Source organism: Columba livia, chromosome Z, assembly GCF_036013475.1.
Source record: "Columba livia isolate bColLiv1 breed racing homer chromosome Z, bColLiv1.pat.W.v2, whole genome shotgun sequence".
Classification (NCBI taxonomy): Eukaryota; Metazoa; Chordata; class Aves; order Columbiformes; family Columbidae; genus Columba; species Columba livia.
In genome coordinates, this window is record NC_088642.1 from 57,765,280 (window position 1) to 57,793,141 (window position 27,862).

The 27,862-nt window shown below is 41.5% G+C and overlaps 1 protein-coding gene across 7 annotated transcripts in view; it reads right to left on the bottom strand.

Annotated features, from left to right (window-relative positions):
• The window catches only part of CEMIP2 (cell migration inducing hyaluronidase 2), a 57,425-nt gene that overhangs the window by 25,715 nt on the left and 3,848 nt on the right, over positions 1-27,862 (bottom strand). The window contains exons 1-6 of one of the 7 annotated variants that reach the window (XM_065045980.1): positions 26,415-26,557; positions 12,911-13,247; positions 7,898-8,038; positions 6,812-7,373; positions 4,068-4,237; positions 2,753-2,941 (exon numbers count right to left, since the gene is read on the bottom strand). In XM_065045980.1, the coding sequence (XP_064902052.1) occupies positions 2,753-2,941; positions 4,068-4,237; positions 6,812-7,373; positions 7,898-8,038; positions 12,911-13,235 (1,387 nt within the window). In that variant the 5' untranslated portion in view covers positions 13,236-13,247; positions 26,415-26,557. Of the gene's footprint in view, positions 1-2,752; positions 2,942-4,067; positions 4,238-6,811; positions 7,374-7,897; positions 8,039-12,910; positions 13,248-24,463; positions 25,071-25,352; positions 25,535-26,414; positions 26,558-27,862 lie in introns of those variants that run through there. The other 6 variants (XM_065045984.1, XM_065045978.1, XM_065045983.1 and 3 more) reach the window with 6 other exon arrangements.

Genomic DNA, 27,862 nt, shown 5'->3' on the forward strand with positions numbered 1-27,862 from the left:
AACTGATTAAAAACAAAACCAATCCACTTTATACAAGCAAGCTATCTGTAGCACCAAACCCCATGCATTCTGAAACCTTAACATGCTGTTCTCTGTTAGCTTTTCTTACGCTAAGGCACATAAAACGCACATAATTTTTACATTATAAACATTGACCCAGCTAAGATCAAGCAAAGTGCCATCTATGTATTTTTAATGTTAGTAAGACAACTAATCCCTTTTTTTTTCACAAGTGCATCTTAGTTTCAGTCCAATAGTTTGTGAAAAGAATGGATAAAAACCAAAGAGGGGTTTAAATTAATCTGAAGTATCTAGAGAAGTTTTAGTGAAACAAACATAGATGCAGTTTGCTTTAAAAGAAAAAAAAAAAAAAAAGGACACTGGCAGCTTAATCTGTTCCGAATAAAAATTTAGAAATGAACATGAGGCCAAAATGCCTTTAGAAAATATGGTATTCACCACCCTCTGAAAGAAAAAAAAAGGATTTGCTTGGATTTGCTTTTCTAACTTAATTTGCTCTTTCATAGATAGCTATTCTGAAGACACAAACTAAAATTAGGGAAAACATGATATTCCTGTTTTACACTGTTCTTCCAAAGAAACAATCTGTTTCTTATTTGTCTATACAAACTGAGAAAATTATCTGGTCCTGTAAATCTTATTAAAAAGTTTTTACATGTTTTTTAAAAGTATTCACCTCCCCTCCACCCCTTTTTTTTTTTTCCATTTGTTGATTGCCTAGACCATCACTATAGCTTCAAAGCTTACAAAACAACACAAGCCTAAACTGGTCATTACTACAATATGAAGCAGAAAAGAGTGGTATTAATTCTGTACTTAAGGATTTAAGAAGACAATTGATGTCTAAGTGGGACTGCACTCCTCTCCTTGAAGGCTTATCCATTGTTTTTTCCCTGTATTTGACTAGCATACACATCAAGTGAAGAAAGAGCAACTAGGCCTCCTACCCATCAATACTTTCTAGTTTTCCTTCTACAAAGGGACAAAAATAGCTAAAAATTCTGTGAAAAGTACACAAAAAAAAAAAAATTTCAAAACATGGCGAGTCCTTCAGCATGTCAAGTTTGCCATTACACAGAAAATTCATTAGTTGAAGAACAAATATATAGGGTGGTTTGGGGATTTTTAAAAACTGTATCCCTTACTATGACAAATGAAGTTTGATAGTGGGGGTAAAAGAAACTCAAGATGGGCAACTTCATCTCCTTTATCATCTTTTCAAGATCTATATGCTCAGATATATATGCTCAGATAGCATTTAGTTTCAACAAAAAGCTAAGAATTTGTATGTCATGCCATATTGTACATCTTGAACATGTTTTTTTAAAAACCTTTAAAAAAGCAGTTGCTTTTTCACAGTAGATGATTTTCAAGATGAAGCAGAGTTTGCACATACACTGTTCAGTGGTAACAAAGTACTTCTTTAACTTTGTACTGCAGTCTTCAAGTTAAGCTTGCTCTTTAAAATACTGTGCTCGAAAATACACCCAACATGAGACACCTGAGAACAAAGCCCAGGAAGTGTCATGCTTGATGGTACTAAGCTCTGTGGCTTCACTCACCCTGATATGCTCTGACATACAATAAGGTGAACTTATATATTATTTGTTTGTGTCTGTGACTTCACAATGCAGTAAAGCATATCTGAGCCAAATGCTGTGGGATGCAAACTGCACTGCAAAATGGACATATGAACTGGCAGCCCCTTAATACATGGGGTAATGTGAAACTTCAATGATGCTCACCGAAATCTCACAAGAACAGAGAAGGAGAAGCGTGGTTTGAAGAAGAGTATGTTCAGAGGTGAATGACACAAACCCAGATCCTGAAGAGCACAGATGGGCTGCTGCCAACAAACCAACACCAGCTGGTCTGTGCTTTACTCTGAAGCTGCAGCGCACTGGCAGGCAGCAAGAGGGGAAGCTACAGACCCAAGGCTGGTGGAGCACCAGACAGGAGGGCCTGGCATGGTGAGGCACGGAGCAGCAGAAGGAAAACACAGGCGCCGGCAGAGCTGGGGAGCCAGTCCCACGGGAGGGCCTCATGAAGTCAGGCAGAATGAATCAGATAATAAAAAAGGAAATGGTCAACAGCATGCATGACCATTTTGCGTACATCACGCTCAAAGGAAAAACAGATTGCAACTGCTCAGGGATATCCTGTGTGAGCAGAGGCTTACAAGTGCCACTTATTTCGTAACTATTTTGTTGGGGGGTGTGGTAGGCAAACTGAGGGGAAAAAACAAAACAAAACAGACAGGTTCAAAGATTGCCACTTTCTTTTTCCTCCTTTTTCTTGTTCCTTCTCCTTTATTAATAACAGATTGAATTATAAGGATAACACTCCAAAAGAGAGGAAGGGCACCAAAAGAAAAGGAAATGGTAATACCCACAAGCATTCAAGCACCTACAGAGGACAAGTGAAAAGACAGAAAAAAACCCACAGAAATAAAAACAAGCATGACCCTCTCGGAAGAAAATAAAAGTGTTCCATGAGCCCAGGAAGAAAAGAAGAAAAAAAGTTAGTATGGTAAACTGTGAGGCAGACCTAACACTATTTAGGGTAATTTTATAGCAAGGAGAAGTACACATTCCCCTATATGGCAACACAGCAATACACAGACAGGTGAACAGGCTGTTCTTTACTGCTCCCACTGGAAGGCATTGTCTGAGATCTGACTACCAGGAACGTGTATTTCACACGAATCTACAAGTGGTGGCTGCTCTCGTACCTTTGACTTTGACCTGGTGCTTGGTACACTCTGGGCAGGGAAGGAGGGTGAATTCCTCTGTCTGATACATTGAGTAGTCTGTGCTTGCGACCACAATCCGGTCTCCAGGCTTCCAACTACTAACATCATCCAGAAGATTCAGTATCACTCCACCTACAGCTTCCACCTGGAAGCCTGAAATTGGGACACCTAGTTTAAAAAAAAAACGTTAACACAAGATAAGATTCCATTCACCTTTATATGAAACCATCTCCAAGAAGATACTGGTAAGAACTGCGTGAGATTTCATGAGCTCCAAAACCCTCTGAAGTACAACTCCACTCTGAAACATGCCAGTGTGACACAGCCCGCTTATCTGGTGGATCTCAAATAAAACAAATTGAAAAGATGGAACTAAAAGTGACAGGAAAAATTTATTATTTACTTTTTCTTTTTTTAACCATAGTATCATATGGCAACAATTTGTAGGTCCAGCTATCTCTACTTGTTTCAAGTGACATTTTCCTGCTATTTAAAGCTCTACAGATGTAATCAAGGACCTGGCAAAAAAAAGCAAGGAAACTTTCCTTTTTATTCACAATGCTAAAACAGTTTGGCAGGCTAAATTACACGCACATGCTATTTCACTGTCTTCTGATGGACTTACATAAGTTTAGCAACTCTTGCTTATTCTTTACCCTAACTCTTAAATATCTAACTACCATTAAAAAAAACTCTTCTGAGGCAAACACAATATTGCTTAGCAATTCTACAAACAGAGAAAGATGACTGGCCATTAAAAGGAGAACTCAGATCACAAATATCTTGAACAGAAACACAAATAAAGGATAAAAGCAAATGATTCAACTTGGTATGAGAAAAACTGCCTGGAGTTCAGCATCAAACGGTAATAGAAAATTGTAAGAAGAACAAAACGTTTCTCTTAGTTTCTAACAAGTTTTCATTTTAGGCTTATAATCATCTCAGAAGCTTAGATTTAAAATATACATGACTAAAAGAAAAAAGTCTGTTTCGTCCTTTTATAAGGCCCCTTATCTCTGTCTAAATACAGTAAAAATGGGGACACAATGTTAAGCTGTTCATACACTATATGCAAATAGATTGAGAAAACAGGTTGCACAGAAGAAGTGTGTCCTCATGCTTTATCTGTAGCAAGAAAAAAACAACACAAAAAGCCACAAAAGCCCCACAACAAACCCTTACAGCAGCACTCAGAAATTTAAATTGCAACCAAGAGTTCTAGGAAAAAAAAAAAGCACATACAATATTTTTTACTTCTTCCCCAGTGGCAGAATTTCACAAAATGCTCTCCTACCTTCGTTCCATTCACTGTAAGCTCTCACAACAAACTTCTGACCATCCACTGTGAAAAACTCTTTCTGAGCAAGAGCTTTTCCACCCGTGCTGTGGTTTTCATAGTTTCTCACTGATTCATTACAGGAAGAATTTCCACCACCTAGTACACCAACAAAAGCCCACGCTTGCCTGTGAAAGACAAAAGTAAATGTTTAAATATAACAGTCCTTAACAAATTATTCACCATCAGGTAAAGGACAAGACAAGGAACATGTAAATAATGAATAATCCTTTTGTCTGCTCTTCCAAATTAGTTTTAAAATGCAATTTCAAAATGCAGAAGAAAGATGGGCAGGCTTCACTGAAAAGAAACATAGTTTAAAGAAAATGGATGTCCTATATACAAACTGGCAAATATGAGAGCTCTGAATGGAGAAAAGTACAGTATCCACCAAGACATACCGTTTCCAAAAGCAAACTACACAAGATGATGATGAGCAACAGAAGCGACACAGGATCCTACTCCCAAACAGCTTTACCAGGACAGAGGCAGCACAGGAACCGGTGCTGGTGCTCCCGCTGCAGGGGTCACTCTGCGGGGCCAGCGCCATGCCAGCGTGGTGGCCACACGCACCAGGCCAGGAAGGATGCACATAGCCACCAGTGGCCGCTGGCCATCACTGTACTGCACAGACAATACCTTTTCAAATCTTTCAAGACGCTCAGACCCAGAAAAAGAATCGCATACTGTCACACAACCTTTGCAAGAGGGATCAGCGATGTTGTTGAAGGCTGAGACAAAGGATTTTTGATTTTCCCCCTCGTCGGCCCTTCCCTCAGCTGGACACCTACTTGGCCGAACACCAGCATGGTGCAGAGAACTGTCCTGGATGAACTTCCCCTTCCTACGGCTCTGCTGAATGCATCCAAGTTTTTGGAAATGAAAAACAAATGGCACACCACAGAAAGCTGCCATCAAGTTCATAAAACAAGACTTTTCTGCTGTCCTTTACTGCTCTGTAATGCCATAGTTACGTGTGGAGAGGAAGCAGCTGAGGCCATCTATTAAAAATCCAAACAGTTTTGCATTAAATTTGAATCATTAATCCCAAATTAAAACAGTGTCAGCTAGCTGGACTGTAGTCTGTTGCTAATGATTGACTCAAAGGCAGAATTAACTTCAATGCAGTTGCCTTTCAGTCATCTCATAATGTTCTTATTGATTGGGATGAAAAGGCTAAATGAAACTGTTTCATGTTAGCCTGTTCATAGAAATAGCACATACTGGGCCAGCCTTTCGGTAGCAGCAGCAAACAAGCTGAACGGTTCATGTACCAACATAAAAAAGAAGTATCAAGATATTTTAATGCTTGCTATTTTGCCAGAAAAGGCAGAAGGGGGAGGGATGCAACGGAGTGTTCACCTCCATGCTGAAACCTCCTAGCTTTACAGGTTTAGCTTTTCCTCAGTGAGCACTTGCAGAGACCTTCTCACCGGTCCTCCAAGGGAGAACAGGACAACTTTATGTGCTTAGAGAGCCTCTACTGACCAAAGAGAACACACAAGAATCAGTTCAGCAGAGAAGGAAGAAAGGCTGCTGTTCCTTATTTCAAACTCGCCTGGAGGTCACAGGCAAAGACAAACACTAGAAACCCACCACCTCAACAACCTGAACAACCACCACACAGGCTCCACTGCTTTCAGGAGGTTGCTCTTACAGGACACCCAGGTCTCTTCACCTCTGACTAAACTGCGTCAGAGGCAGCACTGCAAGGAGTTTCCAGCCCATGAGAACAGGCTGACACAGCCGCTGACACAGCCTTGCTCCTGACAGGAACCGAGGTCAGAACATGCCACCCCGAGTGACGCTCCAGCCTACCTCCGCCAAAGCAGAGGAAGGAAACTAACTGGAATTCAGATGTTGAGGGATAGTGAGGGGCAAGCATAGAAAGGAAAAACTAAACATCTGATTTCCTGGAAAACAGAAACAGGTTATACAACACCAATTAAAAGGGAGCTGAAGGACGGGCAGACAGTTAGTTAGGAGGCTTGGTGTCCCTTTCGCTTGTATTGTGAACCCTCTGCAGCACAAAGCCAAGTTCAGAACACGCACTGCGAAGATTCACTTGCAACAACTAAATGAACAGCACAGAAGTGTAACAGTCCTGCTTTAATAATTCCTATTACACCTCTTCTACGGTCCCACCATCCAAACCCTGACCAACTGAAAAGAACAGTAAAGAGATACAGAAACACTCTACAAGTGTACTTCAGAAAGAAAATATTTCTACAGATCCGTTCCCTTGCAGAATCAGTAGAGGGATAACATACTTTTATTTAAACAGTGTACAGGTGTGAATAATACTGGACTAACATCCCTTTCCTGTATTCTAGCTTGGCATTCCTTGCTCCTCAAACATAACATCATATGCACTAAAAGCTTCACCTAGCAAGTGTTTTCCATCTGTGTGTTTGAATGAGGAAAAAAAATCCTTGCTGCACCCAATTTTAATTTCTGTAAAGAACAGTGAAAGAAAATTATGAATAAGTAATAAAATGTATCACAGATACCTGTGTAACTATCAGTCTCAGCATTATCAAAATAGTGCACACCGAATTCTACTACTACAATACTACATACAACACTGAGAATCCTCTGAAGCCTTTAAGCATAGACAGTGTCAAAGTTTAACAAATCCCCCAAAGGCAGCAGAATCTGTATCTGATCTTTACTGGGCACAAAAGGGAAAATAAATTACTTACCTGTAACTTAATCCTCTAACAAACTTACTTCCCAGGAGATTTTGGATAGTCACTCTGGTTTCCTCCAGTAGATTTTTAGCAGCTGAATCTCCCACAGCAATAGCAACAATGCGACCAGGACTTCCGTTTTTCAGTAAGTTCTGGAGCCTCAAGCTGTCTTCTGAAAATTCATGAGTATCAAACTTTAGCACTTCCAAAATCTCCGCTGTGTCCTGATCGATCACTCTCACATTTAGTCCTCGGGAAAAATTCTTTTTAAAGGTATAATGACCATAGGCCAGCCCTGAGAAATACAGAGTCTTTGACAGAAGAGTCCATGATAACTTCTGGTGCCCATGCAACTCCAGCGTTCCTCCAGGGCCCACACCAATAAATTTTTGGCCAAATTCTGGCACATCAGCACCCTCGTTTGACTTCCCATACAAAATAATAGTTGCTTTGGATTTATAGCGGCATTTCTCTGCTCCAACATGAAGCATTCCACCATCCTTTATCAGGATAAATCGAGTTCTCAAGGTAATATTTTTAGAACCTTCTTTATCATCACCAAAAACAAGTAACCCTAAAGGAAAAAAAAAATTATGTAGGTCAAAGCAAAATTCAGATGGACTCAAAGAACCAAGCTCTGCAATAAGGACAACAGAAAAATTCCAGGTTTATTTTCCACACCCATGAATTCAGTTGTTACGCTCATATATATTTAAGAATATTTGGGAGATTAACTCCTACTAATGACGATTTATCTTTCTAAGGATTTGCTTTATTTCTTTCTGCTATCTTGGTAGAATTACTAACATACCACAGTAACCATCAGGAGACAATCAAATCTTGTACTAGGAAGGCTACTACACAAGACTTGTTTAACTATATCCTATAGAAAACCAAGTCAGTTCTCCACCAAAAAGACTTTACAGTGGTCATTCATCTTTTTAATGATACTCCTGGTCTGGTAGCAGGTTGAAAAGGAAAAGCAAGGGATTTGGTCAATAAGCTGCAACATAAAATTTCAACACATTTTTCATGTAATCACAGAAGTAAAAACCATGCAGTAAACTGAAGCATGATGTTCATCTTGCCATTTCATACCTCCATCCTGTATAACTATAGAGTGTACTGTAGCATCTGAGTTTAGACGAAACATATCCCCTTTTTTGATAAAAACTCTCTTTTCAGTGTCTTTCCCAGGGCTCCAGTTTTTAAGACGAGGATTCTGATCGGGGCAATTTTCTGCAATATAATGTGAAATTCAGCTTTTAAAAAACAAGCACCACCACATCAATCAAGGCAGCATTAGGATGAACAAGAGCAAGACAGAGTCAGTCATCCACAAAGGATTCCCACCTCCTACTGCAGTTACACTGCTGCAGCCACAGATGCAACAGTTTGTATTTGATAAGGCAAAAAGACACCTGAAAAGTCACTAAACTCTCAAGGGTAGGAAGGCATTCTTATATACTGAATTAAGCAACTGATGACCACAGACTGAACTATCAACTTATACTGTTGACGATAGACACTTTTGAACCCCATCCTATTTTGTGAGATGTTCCACATCACCTGCAGTCAATGAGGGAGGCAAGTGGGAAGCACTCAGATCCACAGCAACCACACTGTGCACTGGATGTCCTGGGCCAGCTACCGAGGCCAATTATTATGGTTGCAAAGCATTTCAGTGTCTCACCTCCCTCAAGGTCTTTCCCTGTGTGCCAAAGGCTGATCCCTTCTCACTTTTAAGTATGTAAATTGTTTCTTTCAGTGTAGGTTTGCAGGTAAGGGATAAAGAGGGACAAGACATCATTAGTACATTTAGAATATAGGTTATCAATAGATAATATCTTACTGGTTAGAGCAGTTTTGTAGGAGACAAGGCATTCGGGTCTGAACTCTTGGTTTGCACTCCTTAGGAAGGCAGGCTAGAAAGCACATCAACAGCTGAGACACATTAAGTCCTTGCTGAAACCCTGCTAAAGGTCTGGCACTACACAGGCAATAACAGCACGCTACAAGGCCAGGAAAGCAGAAGCAGCAGCAGGAAGTGACACGGTTGTGCGAATTCAGATGAAGTTACGGCAGTGTAGTATTTATGAGACGCACACCTTTAGCACATTGAGTAACTGAGTAATGCAGCAGCATAGACATATTACAAAAACAGAAACGGGAAGTATATTCCTTGGATTTTCTTACCAAAAGAAAAGTCAGACTGAAAACATTTTTCTTAAGCAAAAGATAACCAAAAACACGCCAAAGTAAACAGCTTAGCAGACCAACTGAGAGTAACAGTCAAACTAGCTTTTTCACATCTTCTGGAAAAAAACACTCACACATCTGTAATGCAACTTTGGGGCAAAAAGCTATTAGGAATACCCCATTCTTGCAAAACCTAAAGAAAGCAAAACCTATCCACAAGTTTAACACAAGCCAGACTTAGTTTTGCTGACAGACATGTTTTTCCTTTGGTGTTATTTTCCACATTTCAAATCCTTTCCAACTCAGGAAATCCACACAAACCAAGATTTGACAACCAGTGGCGGGGGGGGAAATAAAAAAAATCAGCAGAATCGTGAAAGGGCAAAAGGCATCCAATAGTAACATAAAAAGAAAAACAAAAGAAAATCTTCTGGAGGGATCCTAAGAAGACAACATTTAGAAAATGAAATTCAACGTGAGGGAAAGCCTAAAAGCAAGAAGCACTGCGATCAGCAAGACTGCTGAACACTCACCGGATAAACGCAAGTCTATTGCCTGACTCATGCAGAGTCACTAAACCCCTTCCCCCAGACACCACACACACAAGCACTGTGAAGAAATACATATTTCCTGGCTGGTAGCAAAGGGCAATGTGAGGAAACCATGAGTCAGCAACCTGATGATTTCTGCTTAGTGTGATTCACAGAAGATCTAGTAACTGTGGATTTTTCTGTTGAGTCAGAAAGAACAGGCACAGCACAATAACTCAAAAAAAAAAAAAAATCTCTTTTACATTACAATCCAGCAAGGAAGACATCAACATCAGAAATACAGGCTCCTGTAACGCAACTATGACTCTGAAGCACAGTGGATCAACTTTTTGGCAAGGAGATCAGATGTGCTCAGAAAAGTATTTTGAAATTCTCCCTTAGCAACTGCAGTGGGATGCACAGAAACATCAAATATTTAGTACTTCACCATATGTTACCTCCAAAATTACTGATTAGATTTTACAGACCACAGTCACTGCCTCTACAGTTAACATTAAATGAAAACAGAAACATAAACCAGAAAGGTAGTTATGGCCTTGCCAAATCCAACCACTCATCTTGAAAATGTTCTAAGTTAAGCCTCTGCTTTAGAGGATTTTTGTAAAAATGGGTCAGCTCTCCTCAAGGTTTAATTGCTTCTAATAGAGTTGGGGGGGAGGAAGTAAATTTTTGCAAATGGTGGATGAAGGGAAAAAGAAAAAACAACACAAAACCAAAACCTAAAAAAAACAGCACACAAAGGAATACCCTGCCAAACAAAAAAACAAATTCTAGAATCTTCCATGTACTGGAACAAGGACATGAAATTTGGCAGAAAAGACAGGAAACAGTTCTCAAGATGTAGTTAAATAGTTGCTTTCTACCTGCTTAGCCACCAAGTCTGGAGTTTCTAAGGCCTCTGGGAAAAAGTTATCAGTGTTATATTATGCTCAGCAGAGGTTTATCACAGCTTGGCAGCCAAACTTTCTGAGGATCCTGTTTACCATGGGCGAGCTCCAGCCGAGAGCTTTTCCTGAAAACCTCCCCAGCTTGTCATCCTGACCCTGCAGCACAAGCCACTGGAAATGGGGAAGGAAATTGCATTTCCAGTGCTCTCCCTGATCTCCAGTGTTCAGGACTCCTTAAAAAAAAAAAAAAGAAAAAAAAAAAAAAAAAAGATGATGACAGGAAGATAAAAGCAAGGGCAAGGGGGAAGAAACCAGCTGACAGGCAGGAAGAGAAAAGCAGACAAGTATCATTTTCCCTTTGGGAAGGTATGCCGGAGGTTTAGGATTTACACGCAATTACTACCAAGTCTCACATTCCCTTCACTGCCTTTTAAACAGCCATTAAAAGTCCCAACAATATGGATTTCCAATTAGCCCTTAAGAAGAACACACCTAGCTGGCACTGGTGGTGTTGGCTGCAGCACAGCATCTGCTAGCTTGGAGCTGAGCTTATTAACATTTCAACCTCTTGGGAAACTTTTGTGGAGTTCTTGCAAGATGAAAGTTTCAGCCATACTTTCCTTGGTGCCTGGAGGAGTTTCTCTTGTGCCAGGGTTTGCAAGGGATTCTATGGGTGCATCTTGTTTCTTTTTTTTAAAAGATAATGCCAGGAAACTTCAGAAAGACACAATGCAATAATTAGTGCTGAAAACTGGCCTGGAATTCCATCAAGAAGCAGTGGGACATGGAAGGAAAGCAGTCATGACCTTGGGTTACTCCTTAGCTCTTATGTAAGCCATTATCGTAGACAAAAAAAACCCAACAACAACAACAACAACCAACAACAAAAAAACAAAACCAAAAACAACCACCACGAGCATCTACTAAAACCAAGCAACTCTTCCTACAACATCCTCAATATCTCTGGTGATCCATCAACCACATGCTGACCATGCATTCAGTGCAAAAAAACCAGCACAACTCAATGCCTCTGAAATGAGCTACTGTGGCTGAACCAAAACCATTCCAAAACCACTAACATTTTTGAAATAGGTAAGCCATCTCCACATTATCAGCTTTTAGAGCATAAAAGGATTATTATTTTAAGTATCCCATAGCACACAATAACACCCCACCTCTACTAAAATGATGAGAAAAATCTACAACTTCTAGTTAATTGAAAGTTCAAGTCTTGATATCAAAGCAGAAAGGCTTTTGCCTCCGAAATGTCCTTCTCAGAGTCAACTGCTAAATCACCCTTCAGCCTTCTCTTGAATTTGGCTATAACCCTCTTACTGTTGACCTGGTTCACAATGTAGCAGTAACTTTCCATTTACTACTTCCTCAGGTGTTTTTTTTTTTTGTTTGTTTTCCTTCATAATTATTAGGAACACTCAGTAACTTCACCCAAGAAGAGATCTTTGCAAGCCACCACCAAGAGCGTTCTGGTTAGATGTGTGCGTTCCTTTTGTACTGTCACCTGAAATCTCCCATTGATTATTTAATTTGTTCAGCCTGTGTTGTATTGACTTTGGAAAACTGAACCTTTTGAGTTATTATGCCAAAAGCCACTGAGGAGTGTAAGTCTGTTTGCGTTACAACAGCCAACAGTTTCAATTAAAAACCTTGTTTAGCTCTTAGAAACCCAACTTCTGCCTTTAAAAAAAAAAAAAGACAAAACTAAGCAAACCAAACAAAAACAAACAAAAATACACAGAAAACAAAAGAACCCATGCTCCAAATACCACCAACCTTTAGCAACTGCATCTCATAGTAACTTCCAGCAGTATTTGGCCAGAGAGACACATACTTAATGATCAGCAGCTAATCATATCACCTGTTAATGCTTTATAAGCACTGACACATTTGCAAGGTTTTCCAAACTCCATAAAAGTTGCCCACTTTTCTAAAATGAGCTAAAAAATAATGAGGACTAAAAGATCAAAAAGGTCCCTGCCTAGTCTGTGTATAAACAAAGCAAACACATACTGTGCATATAAATTCCCACAGATTTTAAAATGTTTTCACTTTAGCATTCTTTTACTATGTTCTTTAATTACTGCTTAAACAGACAGGATACCATTTTGTCTAAAATTTGTGAACATTATCAGATAGCTTATTCTGCAAACAAAAATAATAACACTTGCACAATATTCATGCTTCTTTCCCGCTCACCAAGTCTCTATTTACTGCCACATTTTTGCTTCATGTAAGTAAATAAAAACATTCACTGTAGAAACATATAAAAATAACACTGATACCAGAAAAAGGATCTGATCTCAGCCCCTAAACACTGCTTCCCTCCATGTTAAAATTGCAGTAAGCACCCTATTTTTGCACTTAACTTTTAACACTAATCCTGATGCTGAATCATTGAATTATGTTCATAGGGACTATTAACTGATAGGATGATCTTGTTGGCAAAAAGCACTTACCATCTGGAGCATATTTTGAAGCTATTCCCAAAGAAATCCCCAGTGCAACAAAAAGTGAAAGGCTAGAAATGGCAAAGCAAATGAGAGTATTTTTATGCCTGTTGGCTTCTGCTTGGCGGCGGGGCTGATCCACTGGTAAGGACGGGAGTCTTGTCCGGGCTTCTTGTCTCGCAGAGGTAAATTCGGCTGTAGCATGGCTCTGCAAAGGCGGTGGGGGACGGAGAGGGGCGATCCTCCCTGGGATGTACCCCGAAGACCTGTGACTGTTCCCGTTTTGAGGACGGAGGAAAGCAGGGGAGCTCCCCCTGGCATCAGTGTCTTGCATGTTATAAAGTCACTGGAACACACACGGGGAAAAATAAAGGACAGGTTTTCAGAATACAGAGTACAATATATAAAGGAAAACAAAAAAAAAAGCAGCAACCAAACAAAACAACAAAAAAAGACAATTTAAAGCCACGTGCTTTAAGAACAGCCATGGAAACTGTGGCTTTTTATGAAGAATCAGTCACTCAGTTGCTACTGGTCATTTGCCATGGTGTAACAGCTTGAAACAATAGTACATATAACTTGAACAAAATTTAAAAGCATCTGGAAGACAGTACAGCACAGGCCATTTCTTTGTATTTCCATCAGGTATTTTTCACACAGCATTTTCACAGTTTACTTATGTGATTAAGGAGCAAGCCGAACAACGAGAAAGCTAGCAACCCCCGCTTCCCCACAGTTATGCTAAGAATGCCTAAATGTATTTCTGCTGCACACAAAAGTTGAACAAACTCCTAATTGTTTTCCCTTACAGAAAAGAAGCTGAAAGAAACAAGCCTTCTTTCCACAATGGAAGCAGTAGAAAGTATTTAATACACAAAATACACAATTTTATTTATATTCACACCAATGCAACTTAGTCAAGGCTTTTAATTAGCTGAAGCATATAGAGCCCACAGGTTCTCATTCTACTCACTGCAGGATTCAGTGCTAGTAAAGGTACATCAGGAATGATCCTGTAAGAAAGTCATCTGCATCTCATTCAGCAAACCCAGTGGTTTTTTCTCATTGCTGAGAGGTTTGAGTTTGGACTCAAAACCTGGAAGCAACATGACTCCTCCAGATCGCTGTACCTATAACCACGCTAGAAGTGAGTGCTACTTTTATTTCAGTCACTAGTATTGTTTCCATCTTTTTCTGAAGCAACCAGGGAGGAAAGCCTACCAAAACCAGCACTGCCTAGCTCATCCTCACCAGCCATTCTAACCTACCATATTTTTCTGGTTTGCTTTAAGAGATGCAAAACTCAATTTAACCATTTTCTCAGGCTTTCTGGTCAACTGTGTTGCATTGCATGGAGTACTCACAAAGCTGGCACGATTTTTTTTTAATTAACATTTCCTAGGGATGGGATTTTTTTGAGAAGGCTGCTCAAGTTCCAGTTAACTGAAACCTAACTTTCTAAACTAAATCCTGAAGGAGATTTAAGCATAAGTCATGTGTATTAAATAGCAAAATGAATTATGAAAATAAAAACTACCAATAAAGGAAGAGCATAAAGATCCTCTTTCTTTTCCATTAACAAAGGGAAGTCTGAACTATATTCTGAAGTACCAGGCACACTGGTAAGGAGAAACATGACAATTGTAATCTTATTCTGAGAAGTACCAAAGAAGCCTTTTGTTTTACATGCTGCAAAATCTGATACTTCACTGTTTCTAGGCAAAAGAGTTGTTATTATTGAACAAGCTGGACTACCCCTTAATGGGAAACAATGCATCTTCAGATACACGCACCGTGACAACAAAGGCACTGAAACATTAACTGGAGTAGCCATCCTAGAGTGCAAAAATTATGCCAAGTCCTCCAGCAGTGTTTCTTGCACCTGTTTGTTGTAGTAAATTGATTTTCACCATTCTCCTTTCTGTTCTTTGAGACACTATTTCCCAAACCTAATCCTCAGCTCTCAAAATTAACTACCCAATGTGTTATGAGCATTGTGGAACAGCTTGCTCTCACCACATGTGCTTTTACACTCAACTCACCATCTTTCAGCAGTGGAAACTCAATCATTCTTACATTTCAGAAGTGGTGTTAAAAGCTGAGTAGAGAAGGAGCTTCTCACCTAGTTCAAAAGCAGTATTTATGTCAAGCTGAAACAAATCCTGAAATATATTTTTTACTAAAAATTTAAATAAATCTATCCAGCACTGAGGTTTGGGGGGTTTTGTTGTGTGCATGAGTGTGTTTGGGTTTTTCTTTATGGTTTGGACTCCCAACTCAAAGTTGGTTAAAAAGTCTTCAGATGTGGCATTTATCTATCACGCTGACAAAAGGACTACAGAGTGTTCATTGTAACATGGTACAAAGAGTTAAGGAGTTAGTTAACTGCTCAGCTGTATCAGCTGAATGCAGAAGGGTTACGAAAAACCTAACTTTAGCAGTAATTTTACCACAGTTTTGCCTAATAAGGCCTCTTAAGGTACTGCTAGCCCTTTAAAGAAAAATATAATTCATTACAACAGACACTGAAAACACTTGTGTGATACTGCAAGCAGATTGTTTTGTACAAAGCATTCCACCTTGTTTGCAAAGACTCATTTTGCAAACTGTAAAAGTTTTCCAACTATACCCCTCAAGTGCAAATACAGGTCACTCCAAGGACAGGTGGAAAAGCAGCTGCGGAATCCCTGTCTTAGCCATTACAAAATAAAAATTATTAAACAAAACCCTAAGGAGACACTTTGCACAATCAAAAGATTTACTATATAGTTTTCCATTGTAACAGGGTAATAATTTCAACACTTCCTTCCCTCTTCCTGTGTTATTTGAAATTCTGTAGCTGAAAGAAGGATCTTTTCTATCCTGTAAAGCAGCTACTGACTTTTCTCTAAAACTAAGACACATCAATATTTCGATTCAAATGATTGACTTCTTTATTTGCACTCTGTGGAACAAAAAATGTTGAGATCAAAGTCCTCAAGAGACCTTTTGCAATTAAAAACATCAAAAAGGACTGGCTCCTATCACCAGGATCTCCTAAACCAAACAGAAGTAGGAGGTCTCCTAAAGAAGCTCATGATCGGGGCATCTCCTCCTGATGGTGCAGTCCTAGACAAGAACACCCCAGCTTTTACAATGGTACTGTAGTATAGCAAGTGATGCAGTATTTTACTTTGCAGCTTGCTTCAGAGTGGTGTCAGTAAGTCATGTTCTTGCACAATATACAAGCGATTATCATATCTGAGGTATACAATTCAGTCCATACAAATCTGTTATTTGCCATGTAATTTAGGCAGGCTGCTATCTCAGTATTCCCAAACTTCTTGTCCTTCAGCCTTCTACAGCGTATTACGCAATATTTTCAAATCCATTATGCACCACGGCTTTTGGGCAGGGCCACACATAAGCACATGCTTCTAGCTCACCAGTACCAGGGAAGCTTCCAACGCACAGGTTCAGCCCACTATGTACCTGTTGCCACCCATCTGCTGGAAGGCTACTTTATTCACCTGTCACTCTCTTGCAAGAGTAGAACCACAGAATAGTTTGGGTTGGAAGGGTCATATAGTCCAACCCCCCTACAATGAGCAGGGACATCTTCAACTCGATCAGGTTGCTCAGAGCCGCGCCCAGCCTGGCCTTGAATGTCTTCAGGGATGGGACATTTGCTACCTCTCTGGGCAACCTGTGCCAGTGTTTCACCATCCTCATTCTGAAACATTTCCTCCTCATGTCTAGCCTGACCCTCACCCCCTCCTTTAGTTTAAAACCATTACCCCTTGTCCTATTGTAACAGGCCCTGCTAAGGAGTCTGTCCCCCTCTTTCTTACAGGTCCCTTTCAAGTACCAAGAGGCCACAACAAGGTCTCCCCAGAGCCTTCTCTTCTCCAGGCTGAACAACCCCAAGTCGCTCAGCCTGTCCTCACAGCAGAGCTCTTCCAGCCCCCTGATCATTTTTGTGGCCTTCCTTGGACCCTCTTCAACAGCTCCATGTCTTTCCTGTACTGAGGACCCCATACAATCAAGATTTCTGCACATGCACCCCTTTGCACAATCTAAGCAAGCAAGCATGTACTTCTCATACTCACCACAAAAATAACAACAACAAAAAAAGTTTATTTTGCACAACATCTAAGTAAAAATAGTGATTACCTGCAAGTCTAGCTCTATCAACAGAGCTTCTGAGCTGTATGGACAGCAAGCCCCAGCAAGCCGACAGCAACAAGCCACTGAACAGGCTGCAACATCTCCAGTCTCCTCACGCACTCCTTCACTTTCAACTTGTGCCGCTACTACACATTCATACAAGCCCACATTGTTCCAGACTGGCAGAAACTAGAAACATATGCACTGTACAACCAAGGGATAACATCTGAACCTCCTGAGAGGTGAGCATGAGCTCAGAGGTAAGCGGCATGCTTATCTGCCACTTGGTTTGTGGTTGGTTTCCTGGAAAGGAATCGGATTCTTTCACGAGGTAATCCAAAACATCATCTGACACCACCCAAAATGTGAGAAATATACCAAGATATTTCACTTCCCTGCTGTCAAATACTTAGTGTAATAAAACATGTCAAATGCACTAACATTCCTCACCCTTGCACCTTCTCAAAACTTTGTAAACAAGTATGCTTTCTTCCATACAGTGTAAAGAAAGTAATGATTCCCTTAATGCATATTTTAAGGATGCATAGTTCACAGGTCTCAAAACAAAAGAGAAACAAGAAGAAACCCCACTTCTGTTGCTCTGGGCTATCAAACATCACCAGCTGTAGTGCTGACCTATTAGCACACTGTTTAATCTCAAAGTATATAATCGCCACTAAGGAGAAGACTGGGGAAAAGTAAGGGAAAACCACACACATCAAGAAAAATATTTCCCCATGCAATATGGCACCACATCAGTTACTGCTGCTTTCCTGGCACAGGCACCTGTCTGGTGCAAGATCAAAGGTGAGTGAGAAACCCAAGAGAAAGGGAAAGGACAAGAAGTCAGTATTAAAAATCACCTAAGTAGTTGCAATTACTGAACAGTAAGTGTTGTAAAGCAAACTTCTGAAGTCTGACATACACACCTTCACAAGCATCCAAGCTTATCAACTATAACGGAGATGTTTCAAGTGCCTCAGAAGTCCCCAGTTCAACACATTTTAACCTCATCCTTAAGAAAACGAATGGTTCCCAGTAGACACATGGGGTGTCCATATGCTTTCCTATCTGGTTCCACATTTTCTTCCACTGCCTTCTTTTGAAATTACATCTATTCACTATGATAGCAGACAGCATGTTTGTAAAACTCTACTTTCCCATTTGCATGCGCAAAAGTTGAAAAGATCATGCACACAGTTAAGTAATTGTTGGAAATCACGACAATGTTTGTAACAGCCTGAAAAATCCCAGCTGACTGCAAGTGTAAAGACTATAGACAACTTCTGTCACATATGCTGCTTACTACATGCTACCACTGAGTTTTCTCCGTTGCCCAGCAGTTACGGAAGAAAATTAGAGGACAAAAGGCAACAGTCAGTGAGAAACACAGATACAAACATGGTAAGAATGATAAAACTCTTGTCCAAAATAAGTTATATTGCACCAGGTTTTCTGAGTTTCCTGTGTAGCAACTATTAATTTTTACCGATTTTTTTGGCACAGAGAAAATGCACAAAATTGCAAGATACTCAGCCACTGGCAACTACTCAAGCTGAGGACCACATTTCCTGAAACAAGTCTTTCCAAAGTACCACAGACAAGAGACAGAAGTTGAAGCATGCATATTTATGTAATATTTACAGTATAAGATAAAGTCTGTAGATAGCAGTAATCTTCATCAGCTGGTCTAACAGAATCTTTTGAGTACTAAAGCCTCTCTGGGTGAGCAGTAAATTTCAGACATATATACAAGTAGTGAAATTTTAATTACATGTGTTTAGGTGATAGGCAAAACAATTTAGCTACTATATATGGATTAAAGGATGCTGAGGCAGTGGGGGAGAGAGGATGGTGAAAAGATTGCTGCCCAAGGGAAGGAGGCAGGTAATTTGTAGCCTGTGGAATATGAATTTGCCTGTGGGAACAAGTATGAAATTACAGCACATCAAGCAAAACCACTTTTGGGTTCATAGCTTACAGCATATAGGAGAGCCATTAATTTAGTTACTAGACTCTTCTGAAGGCATTTGGTAGAGAGGTCTTTGTTCAAGAAAAATGAATGGTTCCCCTCTCCAATGACAAATGTGTTTTTTGCTCTTCACCCACATTTTGTGCCGAATAGCTCTGCAGCAATCACGTGGTTTCACTTGTGTAACTGTCAGGAAAGCATTTGATGCAGAAGATGTAATACCTGTCTTTTCAGAAAGTTCATGTACAAAATTTAGGGATTTTCATAGTTCTGCAGAGATGTGTCTTACTGCAAAAACTGCAGGGACATGTTGGTCTTTTCCAATTCCTAAACACCAAACACTCTCCAGCAAGCATTCAAGTGTTCTTAACTGACCTCAATACACTGCTATTAATATTTTCAGTCTTTTCTAATACATTTGTAACTTCTTCAGATCTTGCCCACCAAAACAAAAAAACATAAGCTAGAATCCACAGCATCGAATTGTGGTCTGTCTATCTAAAATCATGCCTGTCACTTCACTTCCAGGGGCTTCAATTTTTCCCCCTGTGTTTCTTCTTGACACAGTTATTCCTTATAACTCACAAATTTTGAAAGTCTATTCTCTGTTTCATTCATTGTTAAAACAATAGCATGTTCTGCTGAAGGAAATTATTCAAAACCATACAAGAGAATCAACCAATAACTTAAACACAGAGGATTCAAAAGAGCACACTAGGAAATATGGCATGTGTGCTGAAACAGGCAATGTGAATGAAATACTTTTACTGTTCCTCTCCTCTTCAGAAATGAAAGATTTAATAACTTGAATAAGAGATCAAAAGTGGAAACTTGCATTCACGCTTGCTGCATGAGTAACAGTTTATTTGGGCCACCAGTCTGTAACGTGAGGAGAAAGAAGTGGTTACCAGTCTCAGAGGGACATTGTGAGGGTTAGTTTACAGAACACTTTGGTCTCCCTCAGCTCAGCAATGCATCTGAGTACAAGCCCACTTTTAAGCAAATAAATAGCTCTGTTTCAGTCAACAGCTTCCATGTGAAACTAACCTTATTGCAGTATTCACCTTGGAACCTGAAAAAGATGGTAGAGAAAAAAAAACAAACAACAAAACTGAAAACAGGAAAAAAAAATTAAACTACTTCTCATGCTGACAACGAGAAGAAGCAGTATATACAGATAACTGCAGTCTCTAGAATCCCATCCATAACAGCTACAGCTTAGGACTTCAGTGCAGAAAAATTTTCTATGTAATGGTAACACACTTCAGAGAAGTGAAGTCCAGTTCTGGCACTACCTTGAGTCACTGATGAAACAGAATTCTGACCTGCAAACTATTCAAGATCAGGAAGGTGATATTAGCTATCTATTTCTTCTTACTAAATTAGAAAAGCTTTCATAAATAGATTATAAGCATATACAACAGTACAGAACATAACAGGCAGAGGGGAGAAGAATCAGATCTCATATTTAGCTTTGGTCAACAGACATAAGCATAAATACTCCAGGAAACTCCTGAGTGTATTGATACAATCACTTAATAACCAGTGGATTCTCATGTTTAAATTATATTTAAAACATTAATCAGTAGCATAACATGCTCTCTTCTGTAGCAGTATATGAATTTCTTTATTCTTCATCCTGGTATTTTATACTTATCTCAGTTTCCTTCTCAGGTGAAGCTCTCAAGGTCTTATAATTTATTTTCAGTTCAACTCAAATTTCAGTAAATGATATTCCATCCCTTATTCTGCTGTACTTGAAGGACTGTCTCTGCAGTTTTCAATTGGGCATCAGCCACAAAGAAAGCAATGATGCCTGAGAAGCTGATTACTGTAACTGCACACCCACATTCCTTTAGAGTTGCCTTGCATTTGTGCGAGCCAAGTTAAATGAGTTTGCTTTAAAAAGATAATTAAGCTAAGAGCTCCAAAGCGCATTCACTGAGGAAACAGCTGTGACATCAGCACCTCTTAGCTGTTCCAGCCCCCATAGGATTCTTCATCCTGGAGATGGATGACTAAGAGAGAGGATATATGACACAGATCCATACAGTCAGAGTAGCACTGAGAATGGAAATGACTATTCGTGTCTCTTCCAAGGGAAAAAAAAAAAAAAAGTAAAAAAAGACTTAAGGAGGTTTCTGAACCTGAGTTAGTATTGGATGGAAGGGACTTCCAGAATTTGTGTAGATTCAAAGAACAACAAGGTTGCAAAAGAGAAGTCAGTCGAGGATTGCTCCATAAATAACAAATAATATTGCCTGGAGCTTAAGAAGTCCTTGAATCACAATCAGTTGGAGGCTGGAAGCAGCAGTATCATTATGTAATATCTTTACCAGACATCTATTACTCCTCCTTGTCAGCCATCAGGTAACTGTCTGGATAGACACTTTGTCTGATATGATGTGGCCATTGTTCTACTATGCTTTAAGATCTCATTTAACTGTTTTCTGCCCCCACTCTTCCAAAAATCACCTCTTCCTATAAGGGCCACCTCCCTCAACTCTGCCACTGCCATTGTCTGTTGACATTAGCAGCACAAATTACACCTTTACCTCATGGTGTAAATTAACATGTCAGACTGACATATAGTAGCTGAAACATGGGAAGAGTTGTCACTTTTTTGTAGGAATGGTGGCCTCCAGCAGAAGGGCATGGCACATACCAGCTAAATCCACGAGAGCACAAAGCCTTAAAAGTAATGGCCTTGTGAAAAAGAATTTCTACAGCTAAGTAGGATAACTTCACTGTGTGTCTGAATGCAACATTCTCTATGGCTCCCAGGTATCACAGGAGTCACAGAACTCGAGTTGAGAGTATGGTGAATAGCATACAGTGATTTAACTTACACAACATAAAACTCTTGTACAATTTTACAAATAGCAAAACAAAACAAACCTACAAATAGCATATTTGGGATATCTCAAAACAGATGCAAGTCTTCAAAAAGAAAAAAAAAAGCCTTCCTATTTACTTTTAAGCACACATTCTGCTGAGCTGGTAGCTGCATTCATATTTTGGATTACTGTGGTAAATTCCTTTCTAGGAAACTCCAAGAACTTTGCACCCAACAGCCAAGCCCTGCAATATCCTGCCAGGTGTAGTCAGGAATTTTGCGTGTCTGCACTACTCTTTTTTTCTTAATCCCACGTGCCAAAACAGATAGAAGAGCTACCACTACATTTGCTTTTGTTAATCTGCTTCACAATAAAGGAATAAAAGCAGTTGCAAGTCAATGTCTTCAGTATTTCCTTTCCATACTGGCAAATACATCACTCTTCTCCGTCATATCTTTCTTCAAGGTATATAATTTTCTACTCCCTCTCTGTTTCCTTTCTCAGAATTAGTATTTCAAGAAAATACTTCTCTGGATTTCTACATCCACATCTACAAATAATTAATTCTCATTTGTCTTGCTAAAAACACCTCCACTAAACCAGTAGTGAAATCCCTTTCACTAAAAGCAAGCTGAGAACTGATGAAGTCTAACTGTGATTTGATTCCAAACAAGAAACTGTAATTTACAATACAGATCTTAATCACATATTGATGTATACTTCAGGTGATCTTATAGAACTGCCTTGCTAACGCAGCGAATGAAGTTTACTGATATACTTCAGACTACGCTCCTATCATATAACCTTTTAATATACAGAAAAGGAGATTTACTAGATGACAATTTTCCCACCAATTTGTGTCAGCAGTTTTAAAATCACTAGTGCAAGCATGCACAAGGTGAAAAGTAGAGTCACCACAAGCACTGTGGGACAAGCTTCCTTGCAGAGATGCCTGGTGTGGCCCATCAGCTGAGGAGCTCCTTCAGCCATGGGGCAGGGGTGTACCTCTACAGCTGTGGAGGCAGCTGCATCAGCCCCCAGCAAACACCTGGGAACAGGTTCCCCCTCCTCCACAGCCTCTCCCAATCCCCTGTGCAAGTCAGAACAAAGAGGAGATGGATCTCTGATCACGGAGTAGAGGGTGGTCAGTGCCTTCCCAGGGGTAAGGAATCAAAGGGCTACCCCACACTCAACAGGTAAGATAAACATAACTGTATCACTAAATAACACCCTTGACATTTCTAATACCCATCTTTCCTCATGTGGAGGAAAAATAACAACCGGCAGAATAGTGGTCATTTTCTGCAGACAAGATTTTCACACCAAGGAGCTGAACTGACTTACTTCAGAATGCACAAAAAATAATAAGCTAAAACTATGTATTACAGATTTTTCTGCAATGTGTTGAACACATGATAAAGGAAGTTAATGGCTATCCTTGGTATTGAAAGTAAATTAATAAGTTATCTGTAATTAAAGAACATTCGTAGTCCAGATTGTCCAAGGTACACAGGTACCTATTTGCATCTTTGAGTGATAATAATATTGTTTTTAAGCATTTAAATCAGACTGAAAAGAACCTGTCCCACTATACCCTATAATTACTCAAGGAAATAAAACCTCCTAACCTCCATTCAAGTGCAAGCTATTCAAATATGTATCAACCAAGTTTAAAAAAAAAAAAAAAAAAAATTAAAAAGCCAAGCTGTAAAATAACTGAGGAAGACCCACTGTTTGTTCTTCAAGCTTCTAGGGTTAGTAGATCTTCTTGTGCTGTACCTATTTTCATATTCACGCCTTAGAGGAAAACTAAACTTTTTGCTCCCCTGCGCTATCCCCCGGTTTGTCAACCTGGAAGAAACGTGACCTGTGCCACCAAACGGAAAGTCTTCCAGTCATGGGACCAGCTGCAGCTGGGAAATGTTTAGTGGATTTTACAGGACCTGTTGAAAACAACAGTTTTTCCACACAGGGGTCACCATCCTCTACTGCTTAGTGTCCCCACCAATTAGCAACAAGTCTGATGAACCAGAAAAAAAAATTCCAGCCAACCCTTAGCACCGCCTTTCCCACTAAATATCATGAGACTAAAACATTAATGTTTATAATTAAAAAAACTCTAAAGTCCACCATGGAAAAAAGTAGCTATCCACATCTCACAACAGCAAACGCCACAGCTACTGTTCATATCAGATGCCAAATTTCAGAAGACACTTCTGCAATTTCACTTCAGCAAGGGCCTCACAGCAGTCCTCTCACTTGTCTTCCCCTCTCCTCCTTTTTTCTTCTTCTTTTTCTTCATGAATCTCTTTGTAGCTGGGGACATTACTTATGGTTTACATAAAACTGTCATTCTTTTGGACACTTTGCCTAGCTTGAGCACCCAGCATACTCTCTGCTGGGTGCTGTATGAGCAGGGAGAAAGAGGAGCAGGCCCAAAAACCTGATCCGGCAGATTTTACATGAGCGTGGGCAATGTGCAGGATCCATGTAGACAAAGCATCTCTGAAAGCTACAGACTCCTAAGAACAAAGATGAACCTCCCCTCCTCCCTACTGTTACCCATGGGCCATTTCACATCAATACCGTAGATAAACTGTTACAAACCTTTTCCTGTGATCCATCAAAACTTGACTGACGCCACCCAAAGATTCCTTATTGCATTGTCTTTGTCAAGCCCCAGGCACTACTTCATTTTTATAGCTATTCAGGAATATAAAACCTCTCCCCTTTTAAAGAGCCCATGCCACTAATTCACACTAAAATATAAAGGTTAGTATGTTCAGCACACACCTCTCATCTAAGCTGTGATGTAGCACCACCGCACACCCTCTTTTGTTAGAAGTGTTGAGATATACACCTCCCACTCCGCTTTCTCCGTGTCCCTGTGCAAGTAAAGTAGGCTGCCGGCTATCAGGCCCAGGAAAGGCAGTCCATAACAACCCAGGCACTCGGGGATGCCTATCAGGGCAGGTCCCAGCAGAGCTATTGCTGTGGAAACGGTCTGCACGCAGCCTTGCTTCCCAGCGTGATTCCGGCAGCATCTCATCAGAAGCGCTCACAAAAGCAACCAAACCCCGCCAATGCCCCCCCGCCGCGGCACCTGCCATCAGACCCCGCGGAGGGGCGCCGAGCCCGCACCTGCCGGCAGGGCGGGGGGCTCACGCCGGAGTACGCGCCGGCTCCGCGCCCAGCGCCCGGGACGCGCTCGCACGGTCCCGAGCGGAGCAGGCGACTCCTCCAGGCAGCCGCGGCTGCGCCCGCCGCCGGCCCTCCCCGCCCGGCCGCCGCCGCTCCCGCCCCTCCCCTCTCTCCCTTCTTTCCCCGTCTCTTCCCTCCCGCAGGCGCCGGGAACAAAAGAGGCCGGTGCCGCAGCGGGGAGCCGGGCAGGCCGGCCCACGGCCCGGCGGCTCGCCCGCGCCGGCCGCCCCCTCCCGCGCCCCCGCCGCTCTCCGGCCCCGCCGCCGCTCCCGGCCCCGGCCGGGCGCGCACTCACCTGGGCCCGGCGCGGCGGCGCGCTCAGGGCGGCGGCATGGCGCTCCCCGCCCCGAACACGGCGGGAGGCCGCCCGGCTGCTCGGCACCTCCCGCCGCTCCCCGCCCCGGCTGCCGCCCTTACGCAATTGGCAACGGCCACAGCCCCCCCGGGGCGACGATCCCCAGCCCCGAAAGGAGGCGGCTGCGCCCCGCCGCCGCAGCCCCGCCTCTCCCCGCCCCCGCGCCGGGGGAGGAGCGGGGCCGCCCCTCGCCTCGCCTCGCCGCACCGCCCGCCCACCGCACCGCGCCGGGTCTGCCCGCCCCGCGCGCCGGCCGGCGCCGCGCTGCACGCCCCGGCACAGCCCGGTCCGCCCCGGCCGTGCCCGTGGGAGCGGCGCTGCCCCCGGCCCGGCCTGGCCGCGGAAATGCCCGGCCACCCGCGGCCCGGCCGGGCTGCAGCAGCGCCGGGTCTCTCATCCGCCGGGAAGGGGTCGGCTGCCGCCTCCTGCAGCACCCGGGGCTGAGGGCGGCGGGGGAGCAGACACGGCGGCACTTTGCACCCCTGCCCGGACCCACGGCTCTCCGCCAGGCAGCGTGGAAAAAAGCTAAATTACAGCTCAAACAGCAAACACAACGTTAGATGCCCATGACCGATTAAAAAAAAAAAAAAATCCACAATATAAGCACACATGTGGTATAAAAGAGATATATATATATACGAGAGCAGGTAGCGAGGGCTGAGGAACATGCGAACTCAATCGGAGTCAAGGCTAGCAAAGAGCAGAAAGGTAGGAGGCGGTTATCATTACATGTAGGCTTACTGGGCCGAAAGGGAATAAGCTTACTTACAAGAGTCGTATCCCAGGCAGTCTTGGACCCGAGCAAAGAGCTGGCTAGAAAATCTGATTTTGCTTTCAGGGATTTTTTGTTTTTCTTTTTTAAGTCTAGTTTGAAGTTAAACCAAATCAAACCCCAAAATGTTCAGAATTTCAAATAATCAGTGCCTGCAGCTGTTCCACAGCAGAGAACATCTGTCTGGTTTAGAAACCGAGATGGACTGTGAAGCTCCAGGACTTACTTACCTCTGCTGGGGACCCCGAACTCCAAGGCACCTCAGCCTCCTAGGCTGTTAACTTTGATGTAGATCTGACAACGGGCTTCTCTTAAGTTTGGGACCTCCCACCGTTTCCAGTGCACCGAGGCTGGGCCAAACTCATCATCAAAAAAAAAAAAAAAAAAAAACAAACAAACCCAAACCCAAAAAACTGCTCCCTGCTCAGATTCGACATGCTTTCAATGAAATGCTTCAGGAAATACGGCCAGCGTTTTCCAACGTAATTATTTCCTTGGGAAAAATCCAGACAGCCGGAAACCAAGTGATAAAGCATTTATATTGCCATAAACACTGTCCCATTTAACTTTAGTTCTAGCTATTTCTTCTTTGTTTACCAGTAAGTATAGCCCGTGTTTGCTTACAGCATATGGAGACATCTAGTGACTAAAAAATACACTGCAAATCAACTTGAGTTAGTTTGAAATCGCCAAGAGATGACACTAGGATCCTTCGTTTGCAATATTTCACTTGGACTGCAGCATTCAGGATGGCACGACTGCAAACCACCACACCACAAAATATCACTTTCCCTATGCAGGAACTGTGACGGAATGAGCAGCTGCACCGATTCAAGCAGTGACCATGACTGCGGCTCCACTGCACAGCCTGAGCTTCAGGCCACAGCTTGCAGGACTGAGATTTAGAGAAATACTTCACTCAAGACAGATTGGTCTGTGTAAACAGCAAATGGGTCGGGGCAGTCCCTAACTTGCCTTTCTCACTAAACCACAGTGCAGGAAGCCCTTAGGTGTATGAACAAGGCAGTTTCATCTTCACTTTGATCATGCCTCCATGTTTCTGTTCCTTCTTCTCTAGCAATTTTTTCTTTTTTTTTTTTTTAATGCCCAGGAGCACATGAGACACGAGGCTGTAAATCTTTTCACATGCAAACTCAGTATGTATATTTACCGATGACTTTGGCTGAAATAAAATTTATGGTAGACTATCTTTGTTTCTGTCAAATTCAAACATCTCAGCTGAAAAAAAAGCCCAGTTACAAAACAAAAACAAACACAAACAAACAAACAAAAACAAAAAAACAACAGCATGGGACATCCATTTTACACATGTAATATTATGTTTGTCCATGAAATGCATGCCTCCAGTTGTTAATCCAGTTGTCTACTTGGATTGACAAATTATGTTCAAGTACAGTGAAACTAGCAAATGAGTAGTAGGTGTGCTGTTTTTACTGCATGCATTGTTTTGGATATATGTCTGACCTTCTGAAAATTGTTTTTTCAATACTAAAACACTATTTCAATTATCCTTCGTCGTATAATCTTGTATAAAAAATAATGCTGAATTATTCCTCAGGAATGCCAGTTGTGACAAAACATTAATGCAATTTAATTTGTAGAAATCCCTGTATTTCATAAATTATTTAGGGCTAAGTCTTTCCTCTTCTTTGGAAAA